General features: G+C 43.1%; 1 protein-coding gene across 3 annotated transcripts; it reads left to right on the forward strand.

The window, feature by feature from the left end:
- The first annotated feature begins 4,211 nt into the window (after positions 1–4,211).
- Positions 4,212–14,285, forward strand: LOC125510678 (alpha-N-acetylglucosaminidase-like). 3 transcript variants are annotated; one of them, XR_007284696.1, is made up of 19 exons: positions 4,212–4,590; positions 4,692–4,768; positions 5,147–5,358; positions 5,839–5,960; positions 6,666–6,751; positions 7,247–7,341; positions 7,601–7,682; positions 8,525–8,631; positions 8,842–8,872; positions 9,229–9,346; positions 10,031–10,081; positions 10,842–10,951; positions 11,078–11,204; positions 11,304–11,402; positions 11,959–12,069; positions 12,156–12,388; positions 12,798–12,833; positions 12,907–13,246; positions 13,335–13,413. XR_007284696.1 is itself a non-coding variant. In XM_048675927.1 (19 exons), the coding sequence occupies exons 1-19, from the start codon at positions 4,276–4,278 to the stop codon at positions 14,072–14,074; spliced, it is 2,529 nt and encodes an 842-aa protein (XP_048531884.1). In that variant the 5' UTR covers positions 4,218–4,275; the 3' UTR covers positions 14,075–14,285. The 3 variants fall into 3 exon arrangements, 2 of the variants coding, with proteins under 2 accessions (XP_048531884.1, XP_048531885.1); XM_048675927.1 differs by lacking the exons at positions 12,798–12,833; positions 12,907–13,246 and adding exons at positions 13,662–13,740; positions 13,839–14,285 and having other exon boundaries at positions 4,218–4,590; positions 13,335–13,572; XM_048675928.1 differs by lacking the exons at positions 12,798–12,833; positions 12,907–13,246 and adding exons at positions 13,662–13,740; positions 13,839–14,285 and having other exon boundaries at positions 4,219–4,590; positions 11,078–11,180; positions 13,335–13,572.
- The last annotated feature ends 1,853 nt before the right edge of the window (positions 14,286–16,138 follow it).

Below are 16,138 nucleotides of genomic sequence, written 5' to 3' on the forward strand. Positions count from 1 at the left end.
TAATTTTCGTAGTGCTTAGGCGAAGCCCCACGGAGATTGTTCTTCACCAACACCGTCACCACGCCGTCGTGCTGCCGGAACTCATCTGCTACTTCGCCCCTCTTGCTGGATCAAGAAGGCGAGGACGTCATCGAGCTGAACGTGTGCTGAATGCGGAGGTGCCGTACGTTCGGTACTTGATCGGGACGGATCATGAAGGTGTACGATTACATCAACCGCATTGATAAACGCTTCTGCTTTCGGTCTACGAGGGTACGTAGACACACTCCCCCCTCTCGTTGCTATGCATCTCCTAGATAGATCTTGCGAGAACGTAGGAAAATTTTGAAATACTGCGTTACCCAACAATCCTCACCTTAATTTATCAATATAAGTGACACTTTGATAGGTCATATCTTCAATTAAGCAGGGAGTTATATAACAACGGCTAGAAGCACAAGTTGCATAATTAAATTAAGCAAATCATATTGTGGTGGCAAGTATATCTTAGTGACGGACGGATGACTGGCTTGGCACATGTTCACACATGTTTGATAAATTCCAATTCAGCCTTGATGGTATTTAGGTTTGTAGATTATCATCATGATTATATTTTCTCAATGAAATTACTATTTAAGAATTATAATTGTGGTTTCCATGCTCAATCTTATGTTGAATACTATTTAAAGAAACAAAGAAAAATCAAAGTGTTGGACTGGACTCAACATGAGTGTTTCGAAGCTCTCTGCAAACTGGAGTACAACCTCATTAGAAATTTTGTCGCCACATATTGATGTAAACATGAAAACAACCTCCCCAAGTTTAGGCTTTTGCAAGCCCAATGAGAGCTCATTGTGGAAACGATGATACCTTGGAGCCCAAGAGTGGCTCTACGTGGTGAAGTGGACGTTAGTTCTTAGTAGTGGCTTAGAGAGGGTTGGCGAGGTCGCTCATGTTGTTAAGCTCAGAGGCGTTTGTATATGTAGCATACGACCAAACTCCATCATCATCTTCAGGTTGCACCTCATGTTCATGTGCGAGTTTTTCTTCATCTCACTCTTCAGGCATGGCCACATTAGGGTCCTCCTCTTCTTCTTCTTCTTCACCTTGCGCATCATAATGCAAAATACCTTCCTCAATCGAGAACCGTTTATGCATGGGAGTCAGAAGCAAATGACCAACTCCAAGGATACAAATAAGGATTATATCATTCCTAATGACAACCATACCACCGCTATGGAGAACTGAAAAGAGAAACAAAACAGTTACCATCTAATGGACGTAACGCACCCAAGTCGAGACCGAGTGCATTGTTCAAAATGGTGATAACTCCTCCGCAAGTGATGTCTCCTCGCGTTTGGTTGGCCCAGTGGCTAAGATGGAATAAGAGAATGGCGCCCAAGTTTGGCCTCATGTTGGAGATTGATCGCGGAGCTTTTCCAAGTATAAGCATATTTTTTTCATTCACTTTTGAAACTTCTCCACATGCCTGCAACATGTTAGCAATAACATAGTAGAAATAAAAAATAGGAATTTCAATGCAAATGGCCATAGAAACTAGGCAATGGACACTCATGCTATAATAGTAATGTTGCGGATGGGATTGCAACATATCTGAGCAAACCGAGTATGGTCGTTGTAGAGGCACCCCGGCCCCCGCGCCGCTCCTTCCCCGGGGCGACACGGGCGGCGGCCCCCCGTCCCCCGCAGCCTCCCCCTCTCCCCGACTCTCTCTTCCTCGCCGTCGCCGGTGGCCTCCGGCAGGCAAAGCCTGTGCGGAGCCGGCGGCGGCGGGGTGCGCTCTCTGGCTGCTGTCGCTCGAGAGAAGGGGATCTCGCGGGCGATAGGCAGCTGTCCGGCGCTCGGCCTCGGGGCGGCGTCCTGGCGCGCAGCGGAGGTGGTCTTCGGCGCACGGCGAGGCGTTTGGTCGTGGCGGTGGGCGCGCGGCTGCGGGCGCGGTCGCGGTCATTCGCGCTTGGGCGGTCCCGATCTAGGACATCGCGGGCGGCGGCTGGCGGAGACGGGCGGCCGGCGTTCGGCTTGGCGTCGGCTGCGGCCAGAGGTTGGGGCGCCGGGGCGGCGGCCTCGGTCCGGGCTCCGGCCGTGACCTGGGAGTGGACGGCGCGCGTGGTTGGGCCGGCTCTCGGCTCTGGATGTGAGCGTGGGGCGCAGATCCTTGGCCGGGCGCGGCGGTGACTGCGCGCGGCGGGCGCGGTGGCTGGTGGGGCGCGACGGGCGTGGCATCTCCGGAGCTCGAGGTGTGCTGCGGTGCAGGGCCTGCTCGTCTACCATGCTACTTCGCTGGAGCTGCTCCGATCTGGATCTGGCCTTGTTGGTTCTGATCTTGCTGCTGCTCCTTGCGATGCGATGGTTGCTGCGGCGGTGGTGGTCACTATGGTGTTGCGGTGGTGGACGGCGGCTACGGCCAGGGGGTGGTGCGTGCCTGGGCGCGGTGGATCGTGGGATCCCGTGGCTAGGGTGAGGTCAGCCTCAGCAGGGGTGGTGATTGGTGGGCGGCGGTCGGTGGGGGTGGTGCTCTCCGGGAGAAATTCTTGCTCCGGTCTTCATCGGAGCCGGCGACGGCGGCGCCCGCAGGTGTCGTGATCTTTCTTGGAAGCGTCGCCGTGGAGGTGCTCCTCCCCACGGCTTTGGCTCCGGAGGGAAACCTCAGATCCACTGGATCGGGCGATGGAGGCGTCTTCGCGTCTTTCTCCTCCTTGGGGGCATCGTCTCGGAGCCGGCTACGACCGAGAGACTAGTGGATTGCGGCATCTTCACCGTGGATGGTGGCATCTTCGCCGCGTGGTTTGCTGAGGCGGGGCGCTGGTTTCTGGTTGGCAACGATGATGGCGTCGAGAGGAGCTCGGGTCACGGCTTGGACTTCGGTAGCCGGTTCTTCCCGGCGTGTCCGAGGTGCTCTTCCGGTTTGCAGAGGGCACGGTCGGCGCAAGTCCTGCATATCTTCCTTGTGAGGCTCGCCGTCAAAGTCGGAGTTGTCGGTTGCTTGCGCGTGTGGCCATTTGGTGGCATGTGCCGTCGGGGTTGTGTCCCATGTCGGTGGCCAGGATGGCCGGTGGTGCCCATGTCATGTGGGTTGGGTTGTATCGGTTTTAGCCCGGTTTTCCGTCAATTAACCGGGCAATTCTCTTCTTCTTAATCAATGAAAATGGCAAATATTTTGCCTCGTCTCAAAAAAAAAAGTATGGTCGTTGTTGTCTGAAACCGAAATGAGTGCACCACTCGATGAGATACACATCAAAGTTCCGGACCATGATGCGGAAATGGGATCCTGTCTTCTCGCTCTCGTGGGAAGTTCACATAGTGTGTGTCAAGGTGCTAAAAAATTCAAGCATCAGCCAGCGATAAGTAGGAATGTTCTAAAAGAAAATTTTCCACAAGACCGCACTAGCATATAACAAACTAAACTCATTACTTATATCGAATATTTCATTGTTTATGTTCTGATGCACGACTCGGTTCAATCAGGAAAACTCTCCTTATTCAGCATGCTAACTTTCAAACCTGTCTATGTAAAATGCTCCTACGTTAATAACACCTTTATATGAAAAAAAACTGGAACATCCACTGCTCAAATGCGTTCGGCGGAAGGTCCAAATTGCCGTCCCACTGCATTATAAAAAAACAAAATTAGCATTCAATAGTGCCGAAATGGCATCATTCATTTTTTATAGGTCGCATTCCTGCAATATCTTTGAACTTGTAATTTCATATGCCAATAGAACGTCATCTTCTTAAACATTGAATGTTTTCGGGTTTATTTTCAAACTTTGACACATGGTTTTCACAACGTTTTCTTTGTAATTTGGTTTTCATGTGATATATTTTCTCCTCGGTGAAATGCTTTTAAATTACTCCCTTCGATCCATATTACTTATCGCTTATTTAGTACTACTAAATATAATAGGGCTTCACTGTAATTTTAGAAGAATGACAGTTTGGAGCTACTAAATATATGTGTGTAAAATTTTAGAATGAAATACCTTGAGATGAGGTATGTGCAAAAAGAACAAATTCATGGACTTTTGGGATGAATAGTATTCCGGATCTTGTGCCTCCTCGTATGTCTGTATATTTTTTTGAAATGTAAAATATGAATTCTGTTGAATTTTGAATTTTTAAAAAACGGCCTCCATGTAGGCCGAGCTCCAAAAGCAGTTTTTTTTAGGGACTAACAAAACATGCTAAAGAAAATGCAAACCTCCACTGCTGTTGGGCAGAAGGTCCAGATTGCCGCCCCACTCCATTATCAAAACTTAATAATTCGTCGTCGCGTTGATGCAATCGTCGTCATCGGAGATGCCTCACGCCTGCAGCTGCGAAGACCAAAGAACCGAGCCGGAGCCACTGGCCGGATTCGCCATGAGACCGCCGCCGTCTCCCCCTTTGCTCCCCTTACTCCTGCTTCTCCTTCTCCTCCCGTCGCCGCCGGCTGCGGCGGCAGCGGCAGGCCCCGCCTCGTTGGAGGCGCTCCGCGCGGCGGCCGGCCGCAGGGCCGCGTCGCCGGCCACGCAAGAGAGGGCTGCCGCCGGGGTGCTCCGCCGGCTCCTCCCCTCCCACGCGCTCAGCTTCCGGTTCCAGATCGACCCCAAGGTTGGAGCACGTCAACTCCGGATATTTCACCTCACTGTGACACTGCCACTAGCAGTATTGCTCGGACAGAATCAGTGATTGTTTTGCTTTCATTGCTCCAGGGCGGCGTCTGTGGCGACTCGAGCTGCTTCAGGATAAGCAATGTTGATGGCTCGAGCAAGGGCGGTGCAGAGATTCTGTATGCTTCTCTCCCTTATTTTGTGTGCACAGAACCATTGCCTGCTCTGTGGTCTAACTTTAGAGAAAAGTGTAGCTAGTTACTAGTACTAATTAGTTGCTGTGATTGTCTAGCATTGTGTTCAAGTGATCTCCACCTTATATATGCTGATGAGTTTGGAAATAGCAATTATATGCCTGATCAAGCAGTGTTAAAAATTGAAGGCGTTTCCCTCGAAAAGCAAATCATTGTGTTCGACTCCCGGTTCTTCAGTTGAGCATGGAGAGATGAACAGAGTGAAAATTCGCTAGCATGCAAGTTACCAAGAGTACAAATTTCTGATGTTTCCATTGCAAATAAAAATAAAGGCAAATGCACTCACCTCTTCATGATGTGCAGGATCCAGGGTAACACTGCTGTTGAGCTTGCATCTGGACTCCATTGGTACCTCAAATACTGGTGTGGGGTGCACATTTCTTGGGATAAGACTGGTGGTGCACAACTGGCGTCAGTCCCTTCGCCTGGGTCTCTGCCACGAGTGAAGGAAACGGCTGTCAAGGTTGAGCGCCCTGTTCCGTGGAATTACTATCAGAATGTCGTCACTTCCAGCTGTGAGTTTTTTCGTGGTTTAGTTTTTTTTCCAGCTCTCGTTGTCTCTGTTTCGCTCGTAGTTACTAATGTCTTGAACTCCTGGTTCAAGTCCTTCATTGTAAATACACCTCTCATGTTGATTTGCTAATATCTCTCATCACCTATTGCGCTCCAAAAAATGATTCCCTTGGTGCCATATGGATTCCTTGATCATTTAGGAGTACTAGAAAGTAAATGCACCGTTCAGTTTTTACTATCATGGCTGTTTGTTTTGACACGAAAGCAATATAAATCTATCTGCTGATGTAAACACACATGAGGAATTGTTTGGTCTTGTACAATTATGTCCTAATAAGTTTTAGTTCGTTAACTCTTCCCATTTTATAGATGTACATTTTGCCCTGTACACACATTCTTTTAATTTAGAAATATTCCTGAAATCTTGCCGTTCTATTCTTTGCATGGATTCCAATGTTCTTTTCCTGATAAAATTCCTGTAGACTCCTTTGTGTGGTGGGATTGGAGAAGATGGGAGAAAGAAATTGACTGGATGGCACTTCAAGGAATTAACTTGCCTTTAGCGTTTACTGGACAGGAAGCTGTTTGGCAAAAGGTTTTTAAGGTAGAGCGATGAACATCTTTAACTCTGAAATGTTTTGTCAAAAATTGGAGCGTAGTTTTGCAACATGATTCAACTAGTCCTCTGGCTGAGAACTCTTAGAATAATTTTGCTGAAGCAACATATGATTAAAAGTGAGCCAAAGCTGGACCAATTTAAAGCCCATCTTCATTCTGGCTTCCTTACTGGGCCCAGTTCTCACCCGATTTATTCAGTAAATTGATCAGTTTGGGCTGGCTCAGTCCAATAGACAGGACCTGGCTTTTTTTGCATGTGAACAGCAGTTCTACAATACAGAATTACAAATGCAATTTACACTGGGGAAGATTAGAGTTGAATGCTCCTGCAGTAGAATAATAGACTGGATAATCATTTACCTTGACTTAGTGTCTGCACTCTATTTGGGAATGGGCATAGTAGCGTGATGATTGCCCACATTCTTATCTTTCATTTACAATTTTGCATAAACTTTTGTGGAAACAATAGAACAATATATATATATTGTAATTACTCAACACAACTTGTATGGTTGCTGACCAGTTTGAAATCTTCAAACATGACAAACCCAAAAGTTATATTTTGTTAGATGTTCCACTGTTCTTAGTTTTCCCTCCATGTCATAGTGGAATTACTTATGATGTGATTTGTATTTTACTTTTGAACTTTTTTGTTGATTGATCACTTCTTAATTATTGAATTCCATTCCAGAGCTTTAACGTCACCGACAGAGATTTAGATGATTTTTTTGGTGGACCAGCTTTCCTTGCTTGGGCTAGAATGGGGAACTTGCATGCGTAAGTTAAAATTAAATTTATTGAAGACGACTTAATTGGCAAATAGTTGCTAGATAAATATCACAGCATTACAAATAAATAAGGATACATTGCCTCTGTTTTAGCATTTTGGTGATTAGCTCATACCGGAGTTATTTGCCTGGTGTATTTTCTTCGGGCAACCGGCTTGGCGTCATCATTCTGGAATCAATATCGTACTGGTCATTGTTTAGATCTTTAGTTCCTCTTCATGTTATTAAATTAGATAATCCTGAATGAATACTAGAAAAAGATTTTCTTTGTACTGGAATATTTTCCTTTTGTGTAAATATTTCCAGATGACAAACAATTGCTGTATATTTTGCCTTCAAAAGCATTTTGACTATATTGTAGGTTTACACAGTTGCCTCGAACACTATGTTGGTATTCTTGCAGTAACACCTGAAATGCTAAATGTGATTATTTGTACACGGGAATCATTCGACAATATAATCATATGTTTAAAAAAAATTGTAGATGGGGTGGGCCACTTTCACAAAATTGGTTAGATCAACAATTGGCACTGCAGAAGAAAATATTGTCTCGTATGATTGAGCTTGGAATGGTCCCAGGTATGTTCTTTTACAGTCCAGAAATCAAAATTTCTGTTTTTTTCTCTATTAAATTTCTGCTAGTTAAACCTGACATATGCCATCAGAGCCTGGTTTTCCTTCTATCATTAAAGTTTTCTCATTTGTTAATATTATTGCCATCTACTTCTAATTTTAAAGTCATGTGTTCTTGAGTATATTATACTATTGGTAAATTGTTAATATAACTCCCTAAATATTTGATTCAGGTTGTATACTTACAGTGTATTCCATTTTTCAGTTCTGCCATCATTCTCAGGAAATGTACCAGTCGCGTGTAAAAAATTGTTTCCATCTGCCAGCATAACTAGACTCGGTGAATGGTAATATACTGTCATGTGCCATTTCTGCTGATATTTTCGGGAATTTTGTGCTCAGTATAAGACTGAAGACTGAAGTTACTAGAATTTCATCTTTATGGCTAACCTTTGTATCGCTCAAAAAATATCTATTGTTACGTTGGAGCCAGAAGCCCAGCTTTGGTGCCCATGCATTCATGATGTCTTTTGCAAAGTATTCGAGTGTTAAGTACTCCCTGTGATCCGAAAAAAGTATCGTGGCTTTAGTTCAAATAGTTCAAATTTGAACTAAAGCCAGGACACTTCTTTTGGATTGGAGGGAGTATTATTGGAACATCCGAGACAGATAAAGAAGTTTCAGACCTTCAGGTTTTTTAACTTGTAATACTTATCAACTTGCCATTTTACTTAGTTACCATATGGGGCTACAAACATAGTTGCCCATGAGATAGTTATTTAAGGGCCAACTTTGCTTAATGGATAGCTTGGGATTATATGGCCAATATCCTTATTGGTGCAATAGAAGGGCAAAATCAGATTCAACTTCTTCACAACTCCCGAAACAAAGAACTTCTTCAAACTAGTTTTCCTTTTGCAGGTTTCTTCGCGCTAGCCTAAAGGTCTAGAAGACTAGAACTATCAAATCAACATGAGCTGGCAGTATTTGTGTCTAACATTTTATGGGTTTCAACTCTAGCCTACCCCAACTTGTTTGGGACTGAAAGGCTCTGTTGTTGTTAGGAATAAAAATAAAATATCAGTTGACTACAATTTCAGTAAACAAACTTATTTGACATGGATTGCCGGAATGAAGATTTTTCTACTTCAACCCTTGGATGCTGATATTTACATATTCTTTGCTTCAGGAACACAGTTGATGGTAATCCTAGGTGGTGCTGCACTTATATTCTTGATCCTTCAGATGCATTGTTTATTGATGTGGGACAGGCTTTTATCAAGCAACAAATGAAAGGTCTGCATTTCTATTGGTGGATAGAAACTGGACTTGATTTGGTCCAATTTCATGCAACTGTCCCCCCCCCCCCCCCCCCCCCCCCCCCCCGAACCCCCCGAATAGCTTCATAAACTTGCTGAATAACTAATCAAACCGATTTTTTTATGTATGTTTTCATAACCTATACTTGGTTCTAATTTGTCTTTCATCTTTTTTGGATACATGCAGAATATGGTGACATCACCAGCATCTATAATTGGTAACTCATACTAATCTGGTCCTCAACAATATTGCATCAGTGTGTTGCATTAATGCTCTGTGTTATTACTTGTTGGATTACACAGTTTGAATACAATATACTACTCCCTCCATTTACTTTTCAGGGCATAACATTTAGAGATTAAAACTTGCAGCATTTTACCATCAGTTAGTCCAAGAACATAATCATTACTGGTGCATTATGTCTGAAATTTGTTAACATGTCCACTTGTTTGGCATTCTGTTTATTTATGGCATCGATGTTCATTGCTCGCTGCACTGCTTTGGCTTTGTAGTTTATAGAGCAACTGAGCAAGTCCATTTTGCATGCTTTACAGTCAAAGTTATTTCTTTCAGTGACACATTCAATGAGAATACACCACCGACAAATGAACCGGCATATATTTCATCACTTGGTTCTGCTATCTATCAAGCAATGTCAAGAGGTAACAAGGATGCAGTGTGGTTAATGCAGGTATGCTGCTTTACTCTTCTTTGACACCCAAAAGTATAAAAGATTATGTATTTTGTATAACAACAACAAGTCCATAATATAGTATTCCCTCAGATCCGAATTAATTGACGCAGCCTCTATACAGTGTCCTCTACACATTGTACAGAGGCTGCGTCAATTAATTTGGATCGGAGGGAGTACTAGTATTTTGTGTCAATTGGGTGTTACTGACGCCTTTTGGGGCCAGTCCTATTCAAATTTTAAATAAAGCCACGACACTTATTTTGGGACGGAGGGAGTAGTATTTTGTGTCAATTGGGTGTTACTGACGCCTTTTGGGCCAGTCGTACAGACGCTCCACACCGCAAGATTGGGAAGCAACCAATTAGCCTCATCTTCCTTTCTCTTTCCATACTTACCTTAGCATATATTTTTGTTATTACTTTCCCTTATTACTTAGCTAAGTTTGTTATCCACACCATAGGGTGGAGATAAGTATAGGAATTACTCATACTCATACGGTCTCCTGACCTTGTTTGTAAAAAAATAAGAAAAGATAACGTGAAATTCTGCCCTGTGATTGATCAGTGAAAAGCCACTTACTCCAAGCCACGGTTTATATTTTACAGCAGACATGATTTTCATGAGCACGGTTGGCAAATTTAAAGAGTAATATAATCTCTAAAGCTCCTTTCCTTCGTTCAGGGTTGGCTATTTTACTCGGACGCAGCTTTCTGGAAGGAGTCTCAGATGAAAGTGAGTTCTTATTTTTGCTTCTTTCTTTTTGTATCTTGAGCACCAACAGAAATGAGGTTACTTGTAAAGTAAAGGTTAATGCAACCTTAGTTTTAACTTGTAGCAGAAAAGTCATACATTTAAGTTCAAATAAAAGCAAAGTACAAGAATCATGTAAATAGTAATAGAGTAAAATACACCAGCGGTCCTAAAAGTATTCGAAGTGTGCCATCTAGGTCCAAAAGTTTGAAAACGAACACCCAGGTCTTAAAAGTCGTTGAGTCGTGCACTGCGGCTCCTAAACATATCTGACTAGGCAACATGGTCCTTTGACTGATGCCACGTACACTGAATTGCCACATGGGGCAAACTGACCGAGCTATGAATATATCAAAACAGAGTTACAGTATTCAGGGTCTTTGATATATTCATAGCTCGGTCGTTTTCCCCATGTAGCAATTCAGTGTACGTGGCAATTTTGATATATTCATAGCTCGGTCAGTTTGCCCCATGTAGCAATTCAGTGTACGTGGCATCAGTCAATGGGCCATGTGGCCTGGTCAGATGTGTTTAGGAGCCTCAGTGCACGACTCAACGACTTTTAGGACCTAGATGGCACACTTGGAATACTTTTAGGACCGCTGGTGTATTTTACTCATAATAATAGGGACATATATATCACATGGGAAAATACACCAGCATGTGAGCTTCTATAAGACTATAAGTAAAGCTGCTGCGTATCATTTAGATGCGGGTAAATCTTGCTTCTTTTGCCTTGCAGGCACTACTTCATTCTGTCCCAATTGGTAAGATGATGGTCCTTGATTTATTTGCTGATGTCAAGCCCATATGGCAAACGTCCTCCCAGTTCTATGGTGTACCATACATCTGGTATGTCCTCTCTCTCCAGTTCTCAAACTTTTTATGTTCTTACATACACTATTAGTATTAAAAATACTAGTTATCCATTGTGCCAACGAAGTTAAGTAGTTAACTAATGATCATTTCTTAAATTAGGTGCATGCTACACAATTTTGGTGGTAATATTGAAATGTATGGAGTACTAGATTCAATTTCATCTGGCCCTATTGATGCACGTAGAAGCTACAATTCAACAATGGTTCATTTTACTTTCATTCCTTATGTAAATTTACTAACAGCAAGGGTCTCCTTTGCCTTTCCCTACAGAAGCAGTTAAAAAGATCTAATGGGGTACTTGCATTTAATCCTTCCTCTTATTTAGGTTGGTGTTGGCATGTGCATGGAGGGAATAGAGCATAATCCAGTTGTTTATGAGCTTATGTCTGAAATGGCATTCCGTAGTCAAAAGGTCGAAGTTGAGGTACACATTACAAATGCGTCTGGTCTCTGGTGTGTAACGGATTATGGTTTACTCCTATGCCATCAAACTAGAAGAAGTTTTTAACTTCATAGAGGGTTAATGTGAGCCTGTGCTTTAATTCATAAGGTTTCTAACTCAAAAGATTAAATTTTAACTAATCTGGTCTAAAGGTTGCTTCTGATATGGCTTTCTTTATGTTGTCCTGCATTTTCAGTAAGACCTTTGGATTAACTGATATTTTCTTATCGACAAGATCAATGTTGACAATTGGTGTTATAAAAGAAGTTTAAAGAGTATCAACTTATAATTTTAATTGATAGTTATTCTTTGGTAGAAATCGTTTATTTGGTCGTGTTAACTTCAGGCTGAATGAGGTACAAACTTTTGTACAGATCAGTGTGGCAGTGTCTATGTTTTTTTTATTTTACAATCTTGCTATGGCTTTGCTCGGGTTGCTGCTTTGATTCTGTCTATATTTTCCATTTGCTGAAGTTCTTGACCACCGCATTTGTTTTGATAGGTTGATTACCATCTAATCTATGTCTTTATCTTCCAGGATTGGTTAAAATCATACTCCTATAGGCGATATGGCCAATCAAATGTCGAAATACAGAAAGCTTGGGCAATTCTGTACCATACGATATACAATTGCACAGATGGAATTGCGGTTTGATTTCATACAGATGCAACTTTATTGCAGTCGTGCAATGCTTGCTGACATATTCATGTATCCTTTTCATATGTTCATTGCAGGATCATAATAAAGACTACATAGTTGAATTTCCAGACATCAGTCCAAGTTCTTTCAGTTCCCAGTATTCCAAACGAAAAATTATCTCACATGTGAGGAAACATCCGAGGTTCTTAGGCGAGGTCTCTGCAAGCCTACCACAACCGCATCTATGGTATTCTACGGAGGAGGCCGTCAAATCCCTTGAACTATTTCTTAAAGCAGGAAATGGTCTTTCAGAAAGTCTCACATATAGGTATGTCTCGTCGTAAGCATTGGTTCTTCAAGCATTTGGATGTCATGCATCCTCTTTCTTGTGGCATGCATCCTTTAAACTTCTTGTGTCAGCTTATAAAATTTTGAGCCATTGTCGGTTCTATTCCCGAAAAATGAACTGGTGGTTTCTAAAATACCGACTCTTTTGAGAATTAGATGTTGTGGTGTTTCACCCGTTCATTCTGATTTATGTAAATCACACCAACTATATGCATGAAAGAAACATAGGTTTTTCTTTAGCTGGAAATAGGGGTACAATTTAGTTAGTTCCTAGGAGGGTCACTGGCAAGTGGACAAAGAAGGTTTTCCTGCCTATTTGATCTCCTACATGTTTTTCACAGCTGCTTACGTCCACACGTTAGTTAATTTCAATCATGTCAAATGATCAGGGCACAAGTGAAGTCAGTAGTTCTGGTTAAAAAAAAGTAAGTGGTCAGCTCACATATGCCAAGTTTGGAATAGAAGGGAAAATGGCTGAAAAGTGGGACTCGCTTGTAGGTGGCATGCTTGCTGCCCTAGTTATGCAGTGGCGGAGCCAGAAAGATGGGATCAGGGGGAGCCAAGTGATGTTAAAACAGGTTGGGGAGGGCCAAACCTTGAGCAGCAACCAACCACCAATTATACACTGTTCATAAGCAAACTAGCAGCAAATACCTGATGTTAGAGAGGGCAGGGGGTGGGGGCCCTGCTGGTCCCTCCTGTCTCCGCCACTGTAGGTATGTATGTGGAGTACTCCTGACGAAGAGGCAAAAAAAGGGGGGCAGATAGGCAGGGTGCTATCATTGTACAGCTTAGTCAAAGTGAAGCTTCGACAAAAATAGGGTGACCACACACAAAAGTATGAATATACTCTTAAATACCCCCAAAAAATGTTACACTTCTGGTTATGATTCTCTACTGCTTATTAATGGTAACGCTCATCGCAGGTACGACCTCGTTGATTTGACAAGGCAGTCACTGTCAAAATTAGCAAATAAAGTGTACCTTGATGCTATGGATTCTTACCAAAAGAGGGATTCAAGTGGTTTAAACTTCCACACAAAGAAATTCCTCGAACTCATCATGGATATCGAGACGCTACTAGCTTCTGATGACAATTTCCTGCTGGGCCCTTGGTTGGAAACTGCAAAAAGCCTTGCTATGACCGAAGACGAAAGGAAGCAGGTGGGTCTCTTTCGCACACTTCATGTAGCAGCTGGATCCTGGATCAATCTTTTTCTCTTATCGTGCACTGAATCAAACTATTTTATCAGTACGAGTGGAATGCTAGAACACAGGTGACAATGTGGTACGACGACACAAAGACCGAGCAGAGCAAACTCCATGACTACGGTAATACTGAGTAGATCATAGTACTATACTTTGGAAGTCCACCCCTGCATTGCTAACTATACAGACCTTTTTGTTTTTCAAAATATCCTCGTCGCCAGCCAATAAATTCTGGAGTGGGCTTCTGAAGAGCTACTACCATCCAAGGGCATCTAAATACTTCACCCGGTTATCGAGAAGCCTCCAAGAGAACCGGAGTTTTCAACTGGAGGAATGGAGGCGAGATTGGATCTCGTACTCTAACGAATGGCAGTCCGGGAAGGAGCTGTACCCTGTGAAAGCCACGGGTGATGCCTTGGCGATCTCCAGATCTCTCTTTGCAAAGTACTTCAGGTAGATGTGGGCTCCGGCCACAAAACTACGAGGAATGTTTGTTACAAGTAAAGCAAAATAATGTACGCATGAGACGTTGTGGAGTGAACGGCGTACATCTGCTCTTGATTCCGCAACTAGTCCCATCTCATGTAAAAGGTTCAGCCGTCAATACTTTTCCCAGTGGGTACATCGAATAACGAAATTGAAACCTTTGATGTGATGTTTCAAGCTCAGCCAAATCTGTCCGCCTTATCATTTACAAGTGCACTGAAGTAGAGTTCGATCCAGGCTCAGGATGAACGCCGGCGGCATGCTTAACACATGAAAGTCGATTGGTTAGTGGTGTTTCCATAGGCGCATGAGTGAGTAACGCATAAGAACTTGCCCTTAGGATGGAACAGCAATTGGAAACGGTTGCTCCATACCCCATGGACCGAGGAGCATAAGAAGAAATCAGCCCAGGCAAGGATCACATTAATTAGCTAGTTGGTGAAGCAATAACTTACTTAGACAATGATTAGTAGCTGGTCCAAGAGGATGATCAACCACATTGGAATTGACGGAACTAGATCCTCTTAACATAGAGGAGAAATGTTAGAGAAGCTACAATATCCTAACTTGCCTTCTTTCAATCCATATGATTAAGGCTAAAATGACTTAAATTAATTTGCATATTACTGATCTACTGTGGACATTCATAGTAATTACATACAAACAAATTGATGGTGAAATAATACTAATTTTAGATAAATATATCTACAGTAAACAACCTGCTAATAGTCCATAACTTTCCTTCTTCATATTACACTAAGCTAGCATTGTAGCACTATGACTTTCCTTCTAAGTTAGAGGATCCGGTTCCGGAATTGACACACGACCCACTCCTATGGGACATGGGACTCGAGTACCCATATTTCAGTTTCTGCAACTTGATTCGGGAACGGAATGTTTTCTTATCTTATACCTATAGAGTAAACAAAATTCTTACATAAAGAGTAAAATTCATCTATGACCATTGAACTTGTTTTGTGGGCGCAAAATCATCACTGAACTCAAGAATTGCCATGTTCGAGTAAATAAAGTAGTTCTAGCTAAACCTGATCATCCTTCTGGTCGGGCTTGACAAAGCCCAAAGTGAAAATCCCAAGCCCAAGCCTGGGCCGAAGCATGTGAACAGTGCACTTCTCATTTAAAATAATTATATTCAAGGTATTCAAATACATAATAATACCTATTTTTAATTTAAACAATTATTTAAACCTCATTTAGGCTTTATTTGGGCTTTCAGGCCAGGCTTCACGCTGAAAAGCTGAGCCCGAGCCCAACCCAGATGTCGAGCTTTCGAGCTTGAGCACCGAGACGAGAAGCCGATGCACATATCTAGTTCCAGTCATGCAAATAAGCTCACTAGAGACGTTTTTCGATGTATTTTGCCTAATGTTACCGCCAGTCATGCAAACAAGATCACTAGAGATCTTTCCGGATGTATTTTGCCTACATGTTACCGTACAACTCGACGTATTAGGACCATGTGCATGAGTCTCGGGTTTTTTTCGCAATTATTCGGGGTCGTTGGGTCATAACTACGGGCAGGTCACATTTTCTAGGATCCCTTTGTCAAAATACCGCACATTCTCACTTGAATTTTGCACTTTACTCCATGTGCCTGTTGGGGAATGTGTTAAGATACTCTAGCGCAAAACAAAAAAATCTACCACGCGAACATGTTGTGGAGATAGATTATGGGAATGACTTTTACCACTAGACGCGCAGTCATGACAACGGAATAAGAGTTGGTGAATTGTGTTCCCGTCTCCTCCTCGGGGATCCCTCGAACAGCTCCTTAAGGTTCTCTTGAACGGTTTGTCAGAGCATGCAGGTGCAACGCTTCCAAGGTACATATGTGTGCAAGGAGGACTGTCGGGCGACAAACATGGGAATGGCGACGCCTACGGGTCGACGACGATGAAGACAAGGGGCGCTATCAAGCTACGGACATGTGCTAGTTGGTTTGGGCGCAAGGTCGACCGCCCTAGGCATTCTGAGCTCCTCTTTGCCACTTGAACTGACGGTTGCACCGATGAGG

Source organism: Triticum urartu, chromosome 5 (assembly GCF_003073215.2).
Source record: "Triticum urartu cultivar G1812 chromosome 5, Tu2.1, whole genome shotgun sequence".
Lineage (NCBI taxonomy): Eukaryota > Viridiplantae > Streptophyta > Magnoliopsida > Poales > Poaceae > Triticum > Triticum urartu.

Coding starts and splice junctions, on each gene's coding strand:
- LOC125510678 (XM_048675927.1), top strand. CDS start 4,276: ATGCAATCGTCGTCATCGGAGATGCCTCACGCCTGCAGCTGCGAAGAC. Junction 6,752..7,246: donor AGAATGGGGAACTTGCATGC/GTAAGTTAAAAT, acceptor AAAAAATTGTAG/ATGGGGTGGGCCACTTTCAC. Junction 13,741..13,838: donor GAGCAAACTCCATGACTACG/GTAATACTGAGT, acceptor CCTCGTCGCCAG/CCAATAAATTCTGGAGTGGG.